This window comes from Capra hircus, chromosome 5, assembly GCF_001704415.2.
Source record: "Capra hircus breed San Clemente chromosome 5, ASM170441v1, whole genome shotgun sequence".
Taxonomy (NCBI): Eukaryota; Metazoa; Chordata; class Mammalia; order Artiodactyla; family Bovidae; genus Capra; species Capra hircus.
This window is the reverse complement of record NC_030812.1, coordinates 102,755,373-102,775,792: the sequence shown is the minus strand read 5'-3', so window position 1 is coordinate 102,775,792 and position 20,420 is coordinate 102,755,373. Positions and strand designations below refer to the sequence as shown.

Genomic DNA, 20,420 nt, shown 5'->3' with positions numbered 1-20,420 from the left:
CGATGCCCGGAATCCAGACAGCGGCTGAGTGACTGAAACCCAGGTCCTTCCTCCAGTACTGCGTAGTTCTGGTAGCATGAAATCCATCTACATCCCTATTGCCCTGCTCCCTCCTAAGTCCAAACACCCAGTTCTGACTCCACGAATCTCCTTCCCTGGGTTCCCCGGAACTGACCTGATTTCTCAGTGCACTGCACTGTCCCCTCTTCTGAGGATCCCTATCTCACCCTCCCTCCTCTGCTCTTTTAAGCAGCAAAGCCAGTACCCACCCCCAAAAAACACACAGTGGCCAGGGACTGTAAAACATGTATTAAATTTCACATCCATGGTTGGGAAGCCATCCTCACAGAGGAGAGTTCCAGCCCTGCAACAATGGCAGTCTAATTCAACCATCCACTGAAGTCAGCGCAGGCTGGAGGCTGCCTCTGGACTGAGATTTTCTCCTCTTTGCTGGCGGGGGCTGGCTGGAACTGCGGGAGGACACGGTGGGAGTCTTAAATCCCTTGGGGGTGCCATCCCGTTTCTGGAAGGCAGCTTTCTTGAAAGGCTGCTCTGCCACCTGATGCTTAACCTTCTCAGCCCCTGTGGTGTTTCCAAAGGGCTGGTCACGGTCCTCAGGCTTGGGTGTGGCCTGGGTCTTGGAAAGGGATGGTGCTGCGGGCAAGTCTGTGTCCATGGTCTTGGGAGGAGCACGCTGCTTCCGGAAGGCAGCTTTCCTGGAGGACTGCAGTTTGGGTGACTGTTGCTTTAGCTTCCCAGCCTCCTTCGGTTCCCTGACCACTGCTGCTGTTTCGGGCGGCTGACTACTGTCCTGGAGCTTGGAGGACGCCTGGGCCTTTGTGACAGCAGACACAGTGGACAATTCTGTGTCCGTCCCTTTGGAGATGCCATTCTGCTTCTGGAAGGAAGACTTCTTGGGATGCTGCCGTTTCTGCAGCCGTTGCTTTGCCTGACCAGCCTTCTTGGTAGACGGGCTGCCACTCTCAGACTTGAGGGTCACCTGCCCATTCATGTTGGGCAAGTCTGGGTTTGTGGGGGTGGATGTCGCAGAATTTCCTGTGGTTAAAATTAAACAGTTTGAGAAATAAGGCCTCATCACTGGGTCATGATCATCAGTGGAGCAGAAAAAGCAGAGATATTAAAGTAAGGAGACTTCCTAGGTGCCACCTCCTGGCCAAGTGTCCCACACAACAGGGGCAGTACCTAGGAGCAGATCACCTAGATTCAGATTACTTAGTTTCACCTAGCCTCTACTCAAGTCGTATTTGCAATCTGTAATAAAGAGAAGATACCATTACCCATCCATGGGCCAAAAGGTTTTCAGAGGAAGCTGTGCCCCTTGGGGGCCAGCAGGAGGTGAATCCTGAACAAACTTGAAGCACTGGGCTTCTTTAATCAGAAAAGATGTTTTCTTCCATGCAGCTTTTGATGAGATGCAGACAAATAAGGCACACAGAGTAACTAAAAACAAGCTAGTCTTCAGGAATGAAGACTGACATAGTCAATATGTATCTTTTAAGTTACAGCAAAAAAAAATATATATATAGGGTACTTTGCTGCTTCTTGAAGAGATGTGTTAACATTCAAATGTGACTCATGTTAAGAGGCATTGTTTATAGAGAAAAGTCACCAAGTTTGTGTGCAAAGAAGTCCACCTCTCCCTCGTGCAACTAAGCCTAGGGTGACATCCCAGGAGGCAGAGCCCTCAGGTTTGTTTTAGAAAACCCCACCCTGGCCTTTATGGCCCAGTCCAAACTCCAAGACAGCCAAGAAAACCATCTGCAATTAGTGAGACTGCAAAGAACTGATGTTCTGAGGAGTCCTGCGCCAGCCCAGTGCTGAGGCTGAGATCTGTTACCAGGAAGGCCACCCCCGGCCAAGAAACCACACCCCTGCTGGAGAGCATTCACTGCTGACAACTGCAGCCACCTGGCACAACTGAGCAAAGGGCTCGATCCACACAAACCCTTTAACATACCCAACTGGGGTTCAGGCCTGGGACCAGTTCTAGCTGGAATGAAAAGGATCTCTCACCCCAGCATTCAAGGGTAAGCTAGGGGGGCAAGGACCACCCTTCCCTGCAGCCACACTCCAAGGCCTCTGGAGGGGGAAAGAGCAAAGGTGGAGATGAAGAGAGCAAAAAGCAGATCACTTACCCATTTGGGACTGGGGGATAGAATTGGAGAATTTCTTGAACTTGGCAATAAAGAAGCCATCCATGTTGTGGGTGTGAGGGTAGAAGCGGCGGGTGGAGCGCAGCGTGGGGTGGAAGCGCCTTTCCCGGAAGCGGGTGAAGCCCTCCTGGCCGAAGTCCAGGCCAGTGGGCACCAGGCGCACGTTTCTCTTTTTCAGGGCGTAGTCCACCACCCACTCGTTCTCCTCCACCTAACGTGTAGGGGAGATGGAAGAAAAGCAGAGCTGGAGTTGAAGGGGCGCTGAGGGCATGACAGCTCCAGGCTAGCTCCCTCCCGCGCCCCAACAGGCCTCACCATGATGGAGCAGGTGCAGTAGACGAGGTAGCCCCCCGTCTTGGAGCTGGCGTTGACAGAATCAATAGCACTCAGGAGCAGCTCCTTCTGCAGGTGGGCACAGCGTAGGATGTCCTTCTCGTCCTGCCCCCAAGACGGAGAGACCCAGGCATTGGAATCCCAACAGGGGGCTTTGGGAGGAGAGTGCTGCTGGCTGCCCGGGGGGGCCCCTCCCCCAGCTGGTCCCCCACCCCCTGCACCTTGTTCGTCTTCACGGCAGGGTCCTTGGAGATGACCCCGGTGCCACTGCAGGGAGCATCCAGCAGGACTCGGTCAAAGCCGCCCACCACCTGGGGAAAGGGGAGGTGAAGAGGATATTTTGGGGCAATGGAACTATACTGTGAGCTTCCCAGGGGCAAGTCTGAACATCCTGAGGTCAGGAAGTGGGGGAGGAGAGACGCCCAGTGGGAGCCCCACCTTGGGGAACTGGCGCCCATCGTAGTGGCTGATGATGGCATTGGTGACCCCCAGCCGGTGCAGGTTGCCCACCACACTCTTGAGCCGCTCGGCATTGGCATCGTTGGCGAGGATCACCCCTGTGTTCTTCATGAGCTGGGCTGAAGGGAGAAGGGCATGGGGCTCAGCTGCAGCTTTTCTGCCTCCACACCTGCTGGGCTTCCCCTCCCCCTGCCGGCGAAGCCTCAGCCCTTCCCCAGGAAGCCCTGTTCCCCGCTGTCAACCCAGTCTGTGCTGGGCCCTGTGATGAGCAAACCTGCCAGGGTGGTTTTTCCATTGTTACTCAGCAGCCTCAGTTATTCTTCCAAGTTTAATTAAATGGTTACAACTAACTGTATGTAACGGTTACTTGTGCACACACATGTAACTTTCACAATCCAAGCAAGACATAAAGGCCAACCCGTGCACCATCACCTCACCCTTCTACAGAGGACCACAGAGAACCAAGACCTTGCCCAAGGTCACATGGGCAGGAAAAGGCACCGTGGGGCTAGAGCTGGGCCGCCTGGAGCTGCTTCTTGAGTGTCCTCAAGTCACTGACCCCACCCCCTGCTTCCTAAGGATGGGTCCTCGCCCTGCCGGCCCCTCCTCTTACCTATGTAGCTGGTCTTTCCTCCAGGGGCACAGCACATGTCCAGGATCCGCTCGTGTTCCTGGGGTGCCAAGGCCATGACAGGCAACATGCTGGAGGCCCCCTGCAGCATATAGTGCCCGGCCAGGTACTCAGGCGTGGCCCCTGTGGAGGAGAGCCTGCAGGTGACGCGCTGGAATGAGGGCAGGGGTGGAAGGGCTCTGGGGCGGGGTGCACTCACCAATGGGCACCGAAGAGTCATACACCACGAGTCCTGTCTTGGACCACTTGCCCAGGGGGTCCAGATTAACTCCACGATTGATGAGTGCCTAAAGGTTAAGACGGATGAAGGTTTTAGAATCTTGAAGTCAAGGCTCTGAGAGAGGCTGGAGATGTGAAGATATGGCCATGTCAGGACTGTGGCACCACAGCCCTAGAGCTCAGTCAGGATGCAGTCGGCACAGATGGGAGAAATGAGCGGTTTCTCCCCTCCCTCCCCGTGTCTCCTCTTCCTGGGCCTCAGGTTCTAACTCGAGGTCTGAACTCCATTCCCATGGAGCAGACTGCCAGCTCCTGCTCTTTCATCTCGTGGAAGCAGAACCCAATTTTCCAAGCGCCTCAACACCCTTGCCATCAGTTGAACACTACTGGTGACAGCACTTTAAAGACAGCTGTCGGGTTACCTAGCGCCAAAGAAACGCCACACACAGGGCCACACCACTGCCTCTAGACCCCAGGCTTTTAACCTGGAACCCTCGGAAATGATGAGCTTCAAATACTGCGTGGGCCTGTGTGTCCCGTCTTTTCCTGCAGGCAGGAATCACGGTCTCACCAGCTTCCCCGTGACTGATGAGACAGACAACTCCACCCGTCTCTCTGTGAGGCAGCACTTCCATCACTGCCCAGTCACAGGGAGCAGAGGCTGAGGGGACGAACTTCCCACTCCACAGGGGTCCTCGGCCCTGAGCCGGCAGGTTGACCCAGCTTGGCACCAGGCCTGTCAAAGTTCGCCCCCTGGATTGTGGCCGTAAATGCTAAGGGTGGCATGCAGGAGTCTCTGGGCGCACAGAAGTTACTGCCTCCCACCTCTCACCTGAGCAAGGTCCCGGCGCCGGGTCTTCAAGGTGTTGGTCCTGAGGGTGATGGGCCGAGGAACCTCGTTGGCTTCCAGGAACTCCACCAGCTGGGACAGAGGACAGTGGGAGGAGGGAGTCAGGCTGGCCGAGGGGCTCCACCAGGAGAGCAGAGGGCCAGGAGGCCAGCTATCTCCTTACACGGGGGAACAGGAAGGAAACACAGGAACAGCGTCAGGGACGAATGAGTGGGTACCTCGGACAGAGGGAAGAGGTCCATGAGCTTGCCCAGCAGGAAGTCGCCGTACGAGTAGTAAGTGGCCAGGTCCTTGCGAAGCCGCTGCAGGTATTCTGAGCGAGACCGACCCTCCTCCCTCTGAGTCCCGAAGTCACGCAGCACACCCACTATATCCTGGATGCGTTTGTGAACACGCTGCAAGTCTGGAGCCTGGGTATGTGGGCCCATTAAGGAACTGTTTCCGGGTGTGTGTGTAATGGGGAGGGGGGATGGCAGGCCTGGAAACCCCTTCTCACAAACACATCCCCCCACACCCTGCTCTGGAAGGATATCCTGCTCCACCTCCCCAGCAGGGGGCAGCAAAGGCTCCTCCTCATCCACATTGATCTGCAGGCCCCCTTCCGACTCCTCCTCCTCTCTGGGGCCTGACTCTGCAGACACCTGCTCCTCTTCCTCCTCTTCATCAGTCTCCTCCTCGCTCCACTGGTCCCTGCACACAGGTCCAGAAGCAGGGTGGCTCACAGATCAAAGCCGACACCTCCTCCTTCCTTGAGCTTTCCTCCTCCCCAGCTGCCGCCTACACTCCACCCGAAGAAGAGTTTCCACAACTCACCCAGCAACCGCTTCCTGGGCCTTCTGCTTTCGAGCAGCCCTTTCAATGGGCAACAACTGAAAAGAGAGACAAGTGACTGGAGGTGCAAAGCCGACCCACCCACCAGCCCACAGAACACCTCCCACCTGTTTCTTTCCTAAATACAAACGAAAGTCTTGCTCCCAGAAAGAAATACAGATTCTACAAAAGTGACTGTATGCTTGGCACGATATTTACCATTGTTGAAATAAAACGAGGAGTTCAAAGCGTTCATTATATTGGTCTTCCCACACCATACCATACACAGGGTGGGGACGAAAACTGCCCTGAGAGTGCCCGTTTCGCTGTATTTCCCTACACACTTACTCTACGTCATTTTTCACAGTTAAAATCACGATGCTTTTTCAAGTTTGCCTCTTGCCTTTCTCATTCACAGTAAGAACACGAGCATTTTCACAGACATATTGGCCAAATGTTGATTTCACATATGAATGAACTTTAATTCACTTAAGTAAACCGGACATTTTGGAAGCTTCCAGACTTTTGGCATTATGGTCCACATGGACGGTGCCTGGCAACTTCAAAATGGTAGCTCTGTAGAGAGGAGGGGGATGTGGGTGAGGGGTGCAAGTGGACACTTGCACTGAATTTTGCTTGAACTTTTCTAATGACACAAATATATGAACTGTATAATATGTAATAACTCCTTATACTCTAACAAGTAAATCTTTGTCTACATTCTGGATCACATTCCTAAGGTGGAATTGCTGTATCAAAAGGAAAATCTCATGTTTCAAAGTACTCTATCCCTATGGCTCTTCTAAACTTGCACATGTGCCGAGAGGAGGTAATCGGTGCTCTGAAACAGTGATGGCACAACCAAAGTCCCTTTTCTCTCCTCAGGCTTACCCTCATCACTGAGAGACAGTCAAAGCAATCTGGAAAGACTCTAATAAAAGGCAAGGATCGCTTCTGGGAGATCCAGAGGGATGGAGCCCACCTCTTCACCGTCATCCTCATCTTCGTCCTCTGAGTTGGAGCCAGCTCCATAATCATCTATCATATCGGCATCACTGTCCTCGGAGCCCCAGAGGTCCTCCTGGTTCACCACACCGTCCCCTTCAGAGTCTTCCTCCTCCTCCTCTGCACTGCTATGAGTTGGTGCCGGGCGCTTCTTGCCTCGAGCCATGTTAAATAAGGACAAGGCTTCCTTCTTACCAGGTGTCTGGACAGCTCCTGCAGAGACCCCAAAGGGTTTGCAGAATCCTAGACCGGTGGCAGACAAACACTGATAGAACCTGCCTTCCCTACGCCCGAGAATATCCTGTGGCTGTTCCTTTCAGGTCAGAAATGCTCAGCAAGTCGCTCCTTCCCCAGGACCCAGAGGAAGAACCCAGCTCTTATTTTCACTGACCTTTTGGTAGCTTCCCAGGCAACGGTTTGGCCCCAGGGGACTTATTCGTCTCAGGGGCTTCAGCAGAGCCCAACCTTCTCTTGGCTGCCCTAAAAACACATAAGAAGTGGAAAACGGAACACACCTCCAGGCTCTGCCACCTCCCAGAGTGGGGAAATGTGACAGTCCCCAACAGCCCTTCCCATCAGCTTGATCACATGGGATCACACGCTGAAAGACGAGCAGGACCGATTTAATCCGTATAATCTAGGTCTGGACACACTCACCTCTTTCGAGCACGACTTGACAGCCTTTTAGAATTTTCATCACCACCTGTTTAAAAAACAATCAGAATAGGAGATTACAGGAGAAACAACTAGGATACTAATTAAAGGGAGTAAACAGTAAGCCACTCCACTGTGCTCTGGGGGCTTCCCTGGTGGCTCAGACCATAAAGAATCCAGCGGCAATGCAGGAGACTCAGGCTCGATCCCTGAGTTGGGATAGGGAAGGCAATTGCAACCCACTCCAGTATTCTTGCCTGAAGGATCCCATGGACAGAGGAGCCTTGCGGGCTACAGTCCATGGGGTGACAGAGGATGACAGGGCACACACACCACGTGCTCTCCCAGGAGCCGGCCAACAGATGCCAAGGAGACGAGCTCTGTCTGGTTGTTCACCAACCAAATCTAAACTGGGCCTCCCTCCAGACTGGTTTCAATGGCATCAGCACCATTCTGGTAACACAGATTCTTTCTTCTGCTCTTTCTTTTATTCTCAACTAATCAGTTACCAGGGCTTCCCTGGTGGCTCAGTGGCAAAGAATCCACCCGCCAATGCAACAGACCCAAGTTCAATCCCTGGCTCCGTCCCCTAGCGAAGGATATGGCAACCCACTCCAGTATTCTTCCATGGGAAATCCCATGGACAAAGGAGCCTGGCGGGCTACAGTCCATGAGGTCGCAAGAGAGTCAGACACACTGAGGCGACTAAACAATACAATCAGTTACCAACCACAGATTCCACAACTGCTGCCGTTCATATATTCTCTAAATAACTTAACATTTAAATCTCAGCTCTTTGATAATTATCAATTACGGACAACTGATAATTGTCTGCAAGTTAAACTCTCAGCATCCACTTTCTAAGCAGCACCTCTCTCATAGGACACTGCGGTGATATGAGCCCAAAGGGTTCAACACAGTGTTGAGCACTTGCCAACACCTCAATTAATCACATCTTTTATACAAAGATGCACATGAACTAGCTGCCCCTTCTCCCCTCCCACCCTGTCTTCCATGCAGTAGACAACCAAGTATTATGCAGGAACCAGATTTGTGGTTATCGTCTCCATCTCCTCCACAACGCAGTTCACAGTGAGTGGACTGCCCCCTTCCCAACCTCCCCTTGCTACAGTGTCATCCATTTTTCCCAAAACCCAACTTCTTTACAGAATCTTTTTAAGCTCTCTTAACTCTATGCCTTGCCCCTTCCTGGGAACTCCCTCAACGCTGAATCACACCTGTTCTTGCATAGCTTCTTGTGTCCCTGCTGCATCTCCTCTAGGTTCTAAATGCTAATCAGAGTATTTCATTCATACTAGTCTTCTAGTAAATCATTACAACGTTCTATTTGAAAGGAAAATGAACACATAGACCAAAAAAACGAAAGAGTTAAGATATAAAGGAAGAATAACGCAAAAGCGGGAGTATCAGGAGGGGAAGCACGCCTGACTCTTACCTGCAGGCAAGAATTTGGCGAGTTCGGTCTCTGCACCTTTCTGTTTCCGGGCCTTTCGGCCCGGCCCGCGCTTCTCCTTCGTAGGGTCCAATCTGCGCCCCATGGTCCTAGGGAACACAAAAACGGGAGATGGTAAACGTGCTGAAAGGGAAAGGCAGATCGCAGACGGTCAGGAAAGGGCAATGACTCCATCAGAACCTCGACTCAGCAGCCCCCTAGCCTCTCGAGGCCTAGCCAAACCTCCACTCCACGCTGAGCCCCAGGCCCTGGGTCCCACGCGCCAGGTGCCCCTCCACACGTCCCAATCCAAGTCAGCGTCTCACTCTCCCTCACCTGACTTAGTTCAGACCCGCCCGAAGCCTCGGCTCACCTGAAAGAGGAAGGCACGGAGTTCCACGTGCGGCTCGGCCAGGAGATCAGACACCACCCCACGGAAACGTCTCGCGCAGGCGCACTGCGCGCCCCGAAGTCCCGCCTCTTCCGGCCTTCCGGTCCGATGAGGAAGCCGGAACACTTGCTCGCCGGGCCGGCGCGAAGCCGGGCAGGATTCCAGAGCGGACCGCTCCGCTCTCCCCGCTGGCGAAGGCGGTGGCCACGAGGCGTCTTCGACTTCCCCGCCCTCCACTCCAGGCGTGGGCCTTTGGCCTCGTAGAGTTCATTTGGAAATACTGTACCCGGAAGCCGCCCCTTCCCCCTCGAACACCGGCGCCGGAGCTGCGCCCTCCGCCTGACGTTGCCCCGAGATCGGCGGCCCCCACGCCTGTGACGCGGAAACCCTCTTCCTTGACCGCAGGACCCGCGCTGCCTCTCAGGTAAGAGTCCTCTCTGACCAGGTTCCCGTCTTGGAGGTCGGGAGGAAGGCATCTCGTGTCCACATTTCACCCACGCAAGCTAACAGAAAAACTGACTTCAGCCTTCCTGCAAGTAAACACCAAGGTGGCGCTCAGCTGTTAAAAATACTGTTCCAGCCCTGGTTCCACCTTCACAACACTGCGAGGAAGATCTTTTCATTTTATGCATATTTCTACAGCTTGGTGAAGCCTGCTTCCGCGCACGCTCGCAGAGCCGGGAAGCCACGGATCAGGTTGTGAACCGCGGGTGGCGGGGCGTGGGGAAGGCGTCCTGCCCAGAACACGTGTACAGATGGGAGAGTCGATTCTTCGGTGGACTCTGATGCTACAAGGAAACCCCTATTCTCCAATTACAGGTGTCCCAGGGCTCCCGTCACTCACTCACCCACCTGCACCTACACCCACACTGAACCAGAGCACTAAAATACAAGGAAACTTTTATTTTCAGTTTTCATCAAGAAATTTTTTTTATGCTTTTGGTTCTTTTCCTTTTTTTTTTTTTTTTTCCACTTTATTTCATTCTAGCCACTCAGGGGCTGGAGCCGCTGGGTTCCTGGTATTAAAAAGATGCCAACAGAGGTAGCTGTGTCTCGCCCAGGGGCCCGGCCCACTGTGAATACCCCCCAAAAAGGAGAAAAGAAAACACAAAATCAACCAACAAAATAAAACGGAAGGAGGAAGAAACTCAGATCATTTTCTTCAAGCCTGGCGGGAACCCACAACAGTTCGTGTGTAACAGACAGTGTTACAGTGGGGAGAAGCCAGGGCCCAGAAGGCCAGCCCGCCAGCTCCCTGCAGATGGCGCCGGCGCTACTGCTGCAGTCTCTCCAGCAGGAAGGGCACCACTGCCCCTCACTCCCTCCCCTCCCCTAGTGCTCCGGGGGCTGTTCCTCTACAACTTAGAAGATGGGGCAGAAGGAAGGAGAGGGTCTCTCGGGCCCCCAGGGGAGAATCTGGGCAAGGGAAAGTGAGGAAGGTCACTGCTCAGCGGTGGAGGTGGTATCTTCCATCTGGGTCTTCACTGCTGCTGGGCTACCTATAGGAAGAGAAGGCCAAGGGAGTCAGAGTTCCGAGACCACAGCAACCCACTAGATCCCAAGAGGACTCACTGGTAAGCCCACCCCGCTGCCCAGCCTGTAAAGCTAGGGACAAACAGCAAAGTTTCCAACTTCCAGAATGGCTCTGTTCAACAGCTGGCCAGAGGAAAATGGTCCTATACCTGCTGTGGAGGTGGTTCAGGCGCCCGGTTTGCCAGGCGACTGAGAATATTACGCTCTGACATCTGTAGCCTCACAGCAACTGGGGGGATTCGGGCAATAGTGGCTGGGAGTCGAGTCACATCAGCTTTCATGTCACTCAGCAGTTCTTCTAGCTGTTTCAGAACTGCATGGGGAGAAAAAGAGGCGGTGAGCCGTGGTGGTCAAGACCCAGGTCCGTCCTCCCATATGGGGACCATCCCTTCCCCCTAGTACTTCTCAGTGACCGAGTAACTGATGTGCTGGAATACTGTCATTTGTCACTGAGTCACCTGACCTGGCTCCACCACATATTCTTATTCCTCATGTTCCAGTTCCAGCTGCCCATGATTCTATGATTTTAAAGTCACCTGTCTCTTGATCTCTACTGTCTTATTTCCTCCACTTCTTGAATAGTTATTCGTTTCCTTTTCTCATCTTCTTTTGGAGCTCTCCCTTCTTCCTTTATACCAGCCTTCTTTCTGTCCTTTCACCCTCCACCCCCCTCACAGTGTCTTAACTTTAATCAGAAACTGAATGTTGAAAGGGGTCTAGAACTCGACAGGATATTAAATCACCTGAAATGACCTCTAAACTACCACAGATGAAACTATGTTATTCTGCTTTGTTTCCACCTCCAAGAACTTGAATATGTTCGAGTTACGAGGCAAAGAACTACTGTCCTTGATTGCCTCTAAGATGTCAGCTGCCTGATGAGGAAGGTGAAGATCCCCAGCATACCCTAAGCTCCCAGACAAAGCGGGTGGAGGAGTAACCATGTACTGGGGAGGGGCAGAGCAGGAAGGAGGCCAGGTCGGCAGGAGGCAGGGGAGCCACTGGCTACCTTTGTGCAGGACTGCATTAGCTGGCTTGTTTCCTGCCATGGACTCCTTGGACAGGTGCTGATGACTCTCTGCCAGACACTCCACCTCAGCAAAGCGGGTGTTTAGGGCCATGGAAGGGTGAGAAGGGTCCTCTGACATGTTGAGGTAAGCTGCCCGACGCAGCTGCTCTTCAATCACCAGGGCTTGTTCTAAGAGCTGGACAAGAGACAAAGAGGAGACGGCGATCAGACTGATGCTCACTCTGCTTGCTTCTGATGGGCCTCTCAGAACCTCACAGGTGGATGTTCCCACTCCCTCCTCTGGCAGTCCAGCATTATACTACTGCCTTTTTTTTACCCCTCTTTGGAGGTCTGTGTTTTTTAAAAGTTCTTCACTCTTACTGATTCACCCTTATACAAAAATGATATTCAATTTAGAATATAATGTATAAAGAATTCAAATCACAATTCCACCTCCAAAAGATACTGTTAATGTTAGAGGCTTTTCATTACATATGCTTTTTACAAAATTAGATTCTATATACGTATTTATATTACTTTCACTCAAAATTACATAGTAAGTGAAGTCACTCAGTTATGTCCGATTCTTTGCGACCCCATGGACTGTAGCCTACCAGGCTCCTCTGTCCATGGGATTTTCCAAGCAAGGGTACTAGAGTGGGTTGCCATTTCCTTCTCCAGAGGATCTTCCCGACCCAGGGATGAAACCTGGGTCTCCCACATTGCAGGCAGATGCTTTACCGTCTGAGCCACCAGGGAAGATAAGAATTACATAGTAAAACTCTTTATAAATAAAATATGACTTTAAACGGTTGCATGGCAGTCATCCTTTGGATGTAACTACCCTATCCCTTCCCTGGTGGCTCAGAGGTTAAAGCATCTGCCTGGAGTGCGGGAGAGCCGGGTTCGATCCCTGGGTTGGGAAAATCCCCTGGAGAAAGAAATGGCAACCCACTCCAGTACTCTTGCCTGGAGAATCCCATGGAGGAGCCTGGTAGGCTACAGTCCATGGGGTCACAAAGAGTCGGACACGACTGAGCGACTTCACACTCACACACTCACTTAAGTTGCTTTACTCTTTAAAAAATTATTCCTGTTGTTTCTTTTCTTTTGCCTCCATATCTCATTACCATTCCTTTTCTTCCTCAAATAGGCAATCCTTTTAATATATTTACTTTTTTGTGGGTTTTCTTGAAAATAATATTGTTTCATGTGTTTTCTAATTTACAGAATGTTTTTCTGTACAGTATAAAATTCTGTTTCCTCCTTTCCTCACTACGTATCTTTTTAAAAGGTCCATTTATGTTATAGAAATGTATTTTGTCGCTTCTACCTGCTGCTGAATGATGTAATGTTAATCCACACTTTACCACACCCAGTGTCGAATATCTTTGGCTGCCTCCAGACCCCACCACCAACTCATATTGCAACAAACACTTGACATGTTGCCTGATGAAGCTGTGTAAAAGGTCCTCTGAAACACATTCCAAGGGAAAGAATGTTGATACTTGAGTTACGAGGCTTGTTTTACTCAATGATCCTCTGGTTCTTAAAAATGAATCCATTAGAGATCAGGAAAAACGAAGAGTATGAGAATAATGGACTGTTGTTTCTTCCACGAGACCTGTCTACATCAAGGTCTACTAATTTATGCTCAGACAGACCAGACACCTACCTTCAACTTACATACCCTGTCTCCTTCACCAGCTCCCTCCCTCTTGCCCCAAACTATAAGCTTTCTCCAGAATCACCATTCTCCCAAGAGCTCTCTCACCTCCTAGCATCAGCCAGCCCCTCTATGCAAATGGGGGGGTGCTTCTCAAACCTGTACCTCAGGCACCAGCTCTTCTGTTCCCACTTGTGCATGGCTGATCACTTTGATCCCACTTGTTGATGGTGCTGGGGTATCTACTTCTCAAAAACACCAAAAGACCTGTCTAGAATGGGACTCACTCTTTTCTACAGACTGCTTGCTCTCCTCACTTCTCTGATCTGCCGATTATAATTTAACTTTCTCAGCAACTCAAAACTCAAAACCTCAGTTAAGAGTCTCACTCCTTTGGATCTCAAATCCAGTCAAGTAAGTCAGGGGTCAGCAAACTATGGCCTGTGGGCCGAATCTGGGCCACTACCCATTTGTGGATGACCCAAGAACTGAGAATGGGTTTTTGGCTTTTAAATGGTTGAAAAAAAATCAAAGTAATAGTTTATAACATTTCATATAAATTATATGAAATTCATATTTTAGCATCAATAAATAGAAGTTTTACTGGAACACATTCATACTTACTGGTTTATCACATATGGCTGCTTGCATTTCACTAGAGTTTGTCTTACAAAGGAACCTGAAATACTCTGGCCCCTTAACAGAAAAAACCTGCTGACCCCACAGTTAATCAATAAATCCTAAAAATTCGTCTAGTGTTTAATTTCCTTTATCTCATCCTTTTCCACAGCCAGTATAAGAGCTGAGCCCTTACTACCTCAGGAGTATAGAGTAGTTCTGTAATCTCATGAAATGTTCTATTTCAGTTTCCCTTGGTTGTATCAAAACCCTTCACAAATCCTCAATAGCTACCCATGAACTGTAAAGGTTAAGTCAGGCCTCCAGGCTTACCTCTCCAACCTACCTCCTACCACCATCAAGATGAGTGTCTTCTACACCCGCCTTGGACTATTTGCTGTTTCCAAACACCCTACCTAAAGCTCTATAGCCTGTATACCCAACCTAACCCTTTCAATCATAAGGCCTCCTGTTTCTTATCTATCCAACAATCTGTTACTTCATTCCAAGGGGATTTCTCTGGTAGTCCAGTGGTTACAACTCTGCTTTCCAAGGCAAGGGGTGCAGGTTATATCCCTGGTTATGGAACTAAGATCCCACATGCCTCCTAGCCAACCAACCAAAACATAAAACAAGCAATATTGTAACAAATTCAGCAAGACTTTAAAAATGGTCATTAAAAAAAGAAAAAAATCTAAAAAATTGTAGGAAAAAAACTTCCATTCCAGTGCCATCTTCTCCCTGAAGCATCTGTGAGCGCTCCCCACATTCCCTCTGGAGAACTTTATGGGTTTAGCAGTCTCCGTCACAACACTTAGACTGACATGCACTTGACCACACATTTGCCGCTACTTTAAACTGAAAGCTTGAGAACAGGCACCAGGCCTGTCCCTGTGCCACCGGCTACTTGGCACACGACGCTGGAAGGCTCACTGGTATGCACTCCTCATTCCCCAATTATAATACTTAGCTTGAGATTCACATGCCTTGTCTCTGCACAAGGTGCCCTCAATACGATTTGCTGCATTCCTGACAAAGATGTCCCTTCAGTCCTGGGCTTATTAGCCCCAGCATTTCTAAAAATGGAGATCTACATCTCTGCATCTCCCCACCCTTCATCTCCACAGACTCAGGAAAAAGTATGACCAGTCCACTGACAGCCCCACCTCCTTACAGTCAGTTCAATCACACTTGTGTCTTTCCTGAATACTCCAACCTGCAGAGGTCCCTAGCACACCCACGGTGCTGGTCTCTTGTCATTTGTCAGTCATCTTCAGCCATTAAGTAACTGCTTACTTTTCAAGTCTGTCTGTCTTGATACTTGGGAGCAAAGCCATTCACAGAATACACAGTTAAGTACCCAGGACAACATAATATACAGTATGGCTGAATGACCAGACTTCCTCTGCAGTCCCTTCTGCACTCTAAAGGCCATCCCATCAAGCCTGTATTCCTCCCATTCCTGCTCACCTTGAACCTTCGGGCTAGAAACTTATTCTTGATCTCTAAGAAATTGCCACGGTTCATTTCCCCCTTGAAAGGTTCATTGAGGATGGCATAGCGTGGGTCATTCTGGATGTCCTGCCAACGGGCATAGCCATGGCTGTTGGAAAATTAATCGCTCAGGAAAAATGAAACAAGGGAAAGTAAGAACGTCCAACTGTGAGACCGGCAGAAATCCCACCAGAACCTTGGATCGGACTCAGGCAAAGGATACTTTATGATGCCAGCCAGTAGCCAGTAGTCATGGCGTCGGTGCCAGATCTCATAAGTCTTCTTGGTGACGGTAGCTGCCCGCTCCTCATTCTGCCACAGGGAGTGCAGCTCTGAAGAGAGGTATGGGGAAGGGGGTAGAAACACAAAGGCAGACACCACTGAGGATTCAGCTACTCACTCCTGACCCCAGATAGCAACTTACTGTGCCTTTGGCTTTGTAACAGGGACCCCAGAGGAGTGTGCCGTAGGCCTGGCATTCCCTCTAGGAGAGCTAAAGTCTCCGTACCTTGGTTTCTGACAAGAACCCTAATTTCACCTTGAATCTTTCCAGTGGGCCTTTTTTTCATACCAGTAAAACCGCCATCTGCGATGTTGAACATGAAACGCTGTTTAATATTTTTCTTCTGCTTCTCATCATTCAGGTCCTTCGGGGTCTCTCCATTCTGAAGCATCACCTCTTTTTTCTCCTCTTCTTCTTTCTTCTCTTCTACAGAACAGGCAGAAGAGAAATGTCAGCTCTAGACAGAAGACAGCACCATGGCCCTTACCTGTACATATAGCACCATGTGCTACAAGACCACCCATCTACCTCCACCCTTTCTCCACGTGTTTTTATATTTATATAAATATTTATTTGGCTGCGCTGTGTCTTAGTTGCAGCATGTGAGCTCTAGTTCTCTGACCAGGGATCGAACCTGGGCCCCGTGCGTTGGGAGAGCAGTCTTAACCACTCGACCATCAAGGAAGTCCCCACGTATAACTGTTTCTTAAACCCACAAAAAGGTGCCACCAGCCGCTGACCGTCACAGGAGGGGAGGGGGGGAGTCTTTTAGCTTGGGATAAGATTATATCAGTATTGATAGGGAGCCTGTGGGTGGAGGAGTGTCTGGGAGACAAAGTTTTTCCTTTCAGAAATAAGAGTCCTTTTACAGTACAGTCGGCTTCTCCAAACACCCACCTTTGTCCTCCACCACAATGGGAGTCAGGTCGACTGCTGCCTTCTCCTCCACCTTCTCCACATCAACATTACCTGGGGGGAACAGACGGCATTGAGAACATATCTAAAGAAGAGTGCTCCCCACCTCTGTTATATCTGAAATAGTCGTAAACCAAATCTTAATGATTAAAAGTCATAAAAGATGTCCTGAGGGAGAAAAAAGCCCACAGTTAAACTCAGGGGTGAAAGAGTCTTCCGTGTGTCAGTTCCTCTGGACTGCCTCTAGCCGGGCTACACGTCGAAGTCCTCTGGTTCACAGAGTCTGCAGGGCACACAGATGGACATACCTTTGGGATCTGTCTCCATTGCTTCCTCTGTTCTCTCCTTGACCTCTGCCTTTTCCACTTTCTCCTCTCCCTCAGGAGGCTCCACTGGGACTTTCTCCTCCTCTGAGGCAGGGGCAGGGGGCTGTGCACACTTCAAAAGAGAGAAAACAGAGGTTGAATGAAGCAGACGGGCCAGCCCCCAAGAGGGAGAATGGGCCAATCCCGCGGCCTCCAGTGTGGCTTCTGTCACCCTCTCACCTCGACGGCGGCCTCAGGGGGTGCAGACTTCACCTCCTTCTCTGCTTCTGCACTCTCTTCTTCTTTGAGGTTATTCTCCTCTACTTTAATCCCATCCTCTGCAGGCCAACAATAGACATTAATTAAGAAGGTCCCAGATCACAGAGAAGGTCATGCCTTCTCAGTCTGTCTCATCTTAAACTGTCCTCTCGTGCCTTTAAGAGCCAGCCCTATTCTCAGGACGGCCCTCCTAAACTGAGAGGGAGCTTGCTGTGCGTCCTGCCGGAGTCCCCTGAGAACTGAGCACAGGGGAGCAGAAAAACCACAGGCCAGGACAAGAAGAGGACAGAGGACCACCGCCCAGGAGCACTCACCGGCAGGCGGGGCAGGAGCTGGAGTATTAGGCTGTGTGTCCCCAGGAGTGGAGGGGGTAGGAGTCTTTGGGGAAGGTGACCCTGGCTGGGACATCTTCTTATTTTCCTCTACTTCTGCAAGTTCAGGCATGCTCCAGCGCCCGTTAACGTGTTCAAACTCCTGAACCTACAGCAATGGGACAAGAGGCTGAAGACCCAAGTCCAACTAGGCTCCTTCCCTGCTGGCTCTCCAACTCCCACTATAAGCCCTGGATCACAGAGGGAGGCTCAGGGCTCACCTTCTTGCGAATCAAGGACATAACCCCAATCCGAGTAAGGACATGCTGGCGAGACAGGCCTTCTCGGGGGACGCCATCAGCAAAGGTCTCAGCCCCATCTGCTCCTGGCTCACATAAATGCCGCATAAAAAGTGAGACATAAGCCCTGTGGTAAAGAAACAGAGAAACAGGTTAAAGAGCAGCCAGCTCCCAGACCAGACTCCTTCCCACCCGCAGGGCAGTCAGGCCTCATGCTGGAGGTGACTGTGGCTCCATGTGAGGTAAAGCCCGCCGCGGTGCTGAGAGCTGGTCTCCAGACCCTGTCCCGTGCTCCAGGTCCTCTTCTGGGGAAGCAGGGAACAGACAGACCTATTCCTAGCAGCTGCACTTCCAGCTTCAGCAGGAGACACAGACTGCCTCCTGGCACAGCAGGCTCCAGTGTGCAGAAAAACCCAGACTCAGAGGCCTTGCTTTACAGTGCTCACCCAAGCACTCAACTTACTTGAATTCCTTCTCCGATTTGCCTCGCAGATCCCTCACGAGCCACTGGGTGGTGAAAGCATCCTGAGGGGGCATCCCATAGCGCATAATTGCATTAAGAAAGGCTTTTCGCTGACGAGCATTAAAACCAAGAACCTGGGGGCAGAAGGAGCCAGGTGAGAGGGAGGCAACCCAACTCCCCCAAGACCCGAAAGCTGCTCGCACCCACCCTGCTCTAGGAACCGAGCGGTACTCACTTCAATATTCCCACCAACACGGGCCAACAGAGGAGGCAATGGCTTATCTTTATCATTCCGCAGGCCCTTACGACTGGGCCTACGGGGAGCTACAAAAAGAAAAGGACGTGTGAGCGACGCCAATCGGGATGTTAGACAAAGGAACAGGTAAAAATCCAACAGAAAGGCACGGGCCTCACCTTCTGAACGTTCATCAAAGTCTTCATCACCTTCCTCTGAGGCCACCGAATAATCGGACTGGTTGTCGGACTGGTCGTCCTGCCAATCTGGAGGGAGAGAGGGCAGATGAGCGGGGCCCACTGCTCTAGTGGAACGGCCCATGGGTGGGGGGCGGGGCCGGCCACACACACCTCGGTCCTCCTGCGAGCCATCATTGTAGTTGACCTGTTTACGAATTCTTTTTCCTTTGCCCAGGTTTCGGGCCAGATCTTCTTGCTGCTGCTCATAATGGTGTCGCAGCAATTTCTCCCAGTAGTCGGGATCCACACTTTCTTCCTGTTTTATGATCTCCCGTTCCACCTCCTCTTCCTCCTGGGGCAGAGGGAGGGCCAGGACTCAGGGCTGCTGCACCTCCAGCTACCCCGGTCCTCACAGTTCCCACTGTTAGCTGCTGTTCATGACTTGACTCTGAAATACATGGTGTACCTGCTTGAACCTAAGAACTTGAAAGAAATTTAACTGACAGGACAAGCTGTTATCACAAGGCAAAAGGATGAAGAGACAGTATGTATCCTTTTAACCCCTTTTACTAACAAACAATTGGGAGACAGTAAAATGTAGGAAAGAGATTAGAGCCTTAGCAAGGCAGAATGGAGATGCTTCTGAAATACTGCAAAAGATTCTTCCAAGCAATAAAGTAGAAGGGCCATAAGCCCTTTGTGTTCTAAATAAACTTCATAGAAGTTTACCAACTGTAAAAAAAAAAATTACATATCCTCTTACATCCCCATAATGTTTATGCTCCTCTGAAAGTCTTCACTTTTTTTTTTCAGATACTTTAGGACCACCAGTTCCAAATCCTTTACTTTAGAATTAAGCTGTTAACAGCATTGATATAAGAAACAACCTACATATCTATCATTAGGGAACCTGAATAAATTACGGGGGGGGTGAAATCGATGAAGAGAGTCAAAAGGTATAAATTTAAGCCACGATGATTTTATACATAGCATGGAAACTCTAATTAATACCATACTGCATATCTGAAAGTTGCTTTTATAGTGAAAGAGCAATTCTTAAAAGCTCTCATTACAAGAAAAAAAAATTAATACTATACATATGGTGACAGAACTAAATTTACTGGGATGACATTTTGCAATATATACAAACCATTATGACTTGATACAATATATCAAAACATCATACACCTTTAATATAATAGCGTTTTATATCTCAATTTTTTAAGTAAATAAATTACGGTACTTTCAAACAATGACACATTACGCAGCAAAAAAGAGGGGTGAGGCAGAAGTTCTTTCTGTACTGATCTGGATGAAATAAATCTTCCAAGATCAGGTAGACAAAAGTGAGGTACAGAACATCATGGAGAAGAAGCCACTGTCCTTACACAGCAACATGGATACAACTAGAGATGATCATAGACACAAATACCGTATCACTTATACATGGAATCTGAAAGTATGACACAAACAAACCTATCTATGAAACAGAATCAGGGACCTAGAGAACAGACGGGGAGTTGCCAAGGGGCAGGGACTGCAGTGGGAGGTTGGGATTAGCAGATGTTAAGCTTTCATATATAGAACAGATAAACAACAAGGTCCTACTGTATAGCACAAGGAACTATATGTAATATCCTGTAACATAACGGACAAAAATATATATAAAGAAAGTGTGTATATATACATATATATAAAGGTATAACTGAATCACTTTGTTGCCCAGCAGAAATACACACAGCATTGTAAATCAACTGTTCTTCCCATTTTTGTGTGTTTGTGTGGTGTGACTTAATACAACAGAAGTTTATTTCTTGTTCCTACAATGTCCATTACAGATCTGGGGGACTCT

General features: G+C 50.0%; 2 protein-coding genes and 1 long non-coding RNA gene across 11 annotated transcripts in view; 1 reads left to right on the top strand and 2 right to left on the bottom strand.

Moving 5' to 3' along the window:
• Positions 291-9,625, bottom strand: NOP2 (NOP2 nucleolar protein). Of its 3 annotated transcripts, none has more exons than XM_005680960.3 (16): positions 8,962-9,625; positions 8,592-8,698; positions 7,139-7,184; positions 6,873-6,961; positions 6,459-6,724; positions 5,480-5,535; positions 5,199-5,356; positions 4,885-5,084; positions 4,649-4,738; positions 3,797-3,884; positions 3,580-3,720; positions 2,946-3,085; positions 2,729-2,818; positions 2,490-2,612; positions 2,157-2,385; positions 291-1,056 (listed from the first exon to the last, which is right to left on the bottom strand). In XM_005680960.3, the coding sequence occupies exons 1-16, from the start codon at positions 9,453-9,455 to the stop codon at positions 386-388; spliced, it is 2,988 nt and encodes a 995-aa protein (XP_005681017.3). In that variant the 5' UTR covers positions 9,456-9,625; the 3' UTR covers positions 291-385. The 3 variants fall into 3 exon arrangements, with proteins under 3 accessions (XP_005681017.3, XP_017904071.1, XP_005681018.3); XM_018048582.1 differs by lacking the exon at positions 8,962-9,625 and adding an exon at positions 8,925-8,945; XM_005680961.3 differs by having other exon boundaries at positions 295-1,056; positions 6,459-6,694.
• On the top strand, positions 9,292-9,896 carry LOC106502143. The gene is made up of 2 exons (XR_001295740.2): positions 9,292-9,403; positions 9,622-9,896. It is a non-coding gene; the product is annotated as an uncharacterized LOC106502143 (long non-coding RNA).
• The window catches only part of CHD4 (chromodomain helicase DNA binding protein 4), a 29,531-nt gene continuing 19,044 nt past the window's right edge, over positions 9,934-20,420 (bottom strand). For 3 of the 7 annotated variants that reach the window (XM_018048576.1, XM_018048581.1, XM_018048579.1), the window contains exons 26-40: positions 18,740-18,920; positions 18,569-18,655; positions 18,390-18,478; positions 18,155-18,288; positions 17,674-17,818; positions 17,396-17,561; positions 17,043-17,140; positions 16,806-16,935; positions 16,480-16,551; positions 15,871-16,008; positions 15,523-15,631; positions 15,276-15,408; positions 11,519-11,717; positions 10,662-10,825; positions 9,934-10,478 (exon numbers count right to left, since the gene is read on the bottom strand). In XM_018048576.1, coding sequence (XP_017904065.1) covers positions 10,461-10,478; positions 10,662-10,825; positions 11,519-11,717; positions 15,276-15,408; positions 15,523-15,631; positions 15,871-16,008; positions 16,480-16,551; positions 16,806-16,935; positions 17,043-17,140; positions 17,396-17,561; positions 17,674-17,818; positions 18,155-18,288; positions 18,390-18,478; positions 18,569-18,655; positions 18,740-18,920 — 1,863 coding nt within the window. In that variant the 3' untranslated portion in view covers positions 9,934-10,460. Of the gene's footprint in view, positions 10,479-10,661; positions 10,826-11,518; positions 11,718-15,275; positions 15,409-15,522; positions 15,632-15,870; positions 16,009-16,479; positions 16,552-16,805; positions 16,936-17,042; positions 17,141-17,395; positions 17,562-17,673; positions 17,819-18,154; positions 18,289-18,389; positions 18,479-18,568; positions 18,921-20,420 lie in introns of all 7 variants that reach the window. The other 4 variants (XM_018048578.1, XM_018048580.1, XM_018048577.1 and 1 more) reach the window with 4 other exon arrangements.

Bases quoted from the DNA above. Each gene is read 5' to 3' on its own strand.
- NOP2 (XM_005680960.3), bottom strand. From the start codon at position 9,455: ATGCCTTCCTCCCGACCTCCAAGACGGGAACCTGGTCAGAGAGGACTC. The intron at 5,536-6,458 runs GTGGGCTCCATC...CTCTCTTTTCAG, and splicing joins ATGAGGATGACGGTGAAGAG to TTGTTGCCCATTGAAAGGGC. The intron at 2,819-2,945 runs GTGGGGCTCCCA...CCCTTTCCCCAG, and splicing joins ATGGGCGCCAGTTCCCCAAG to GTGGTGGGCGGCTTTGACCG.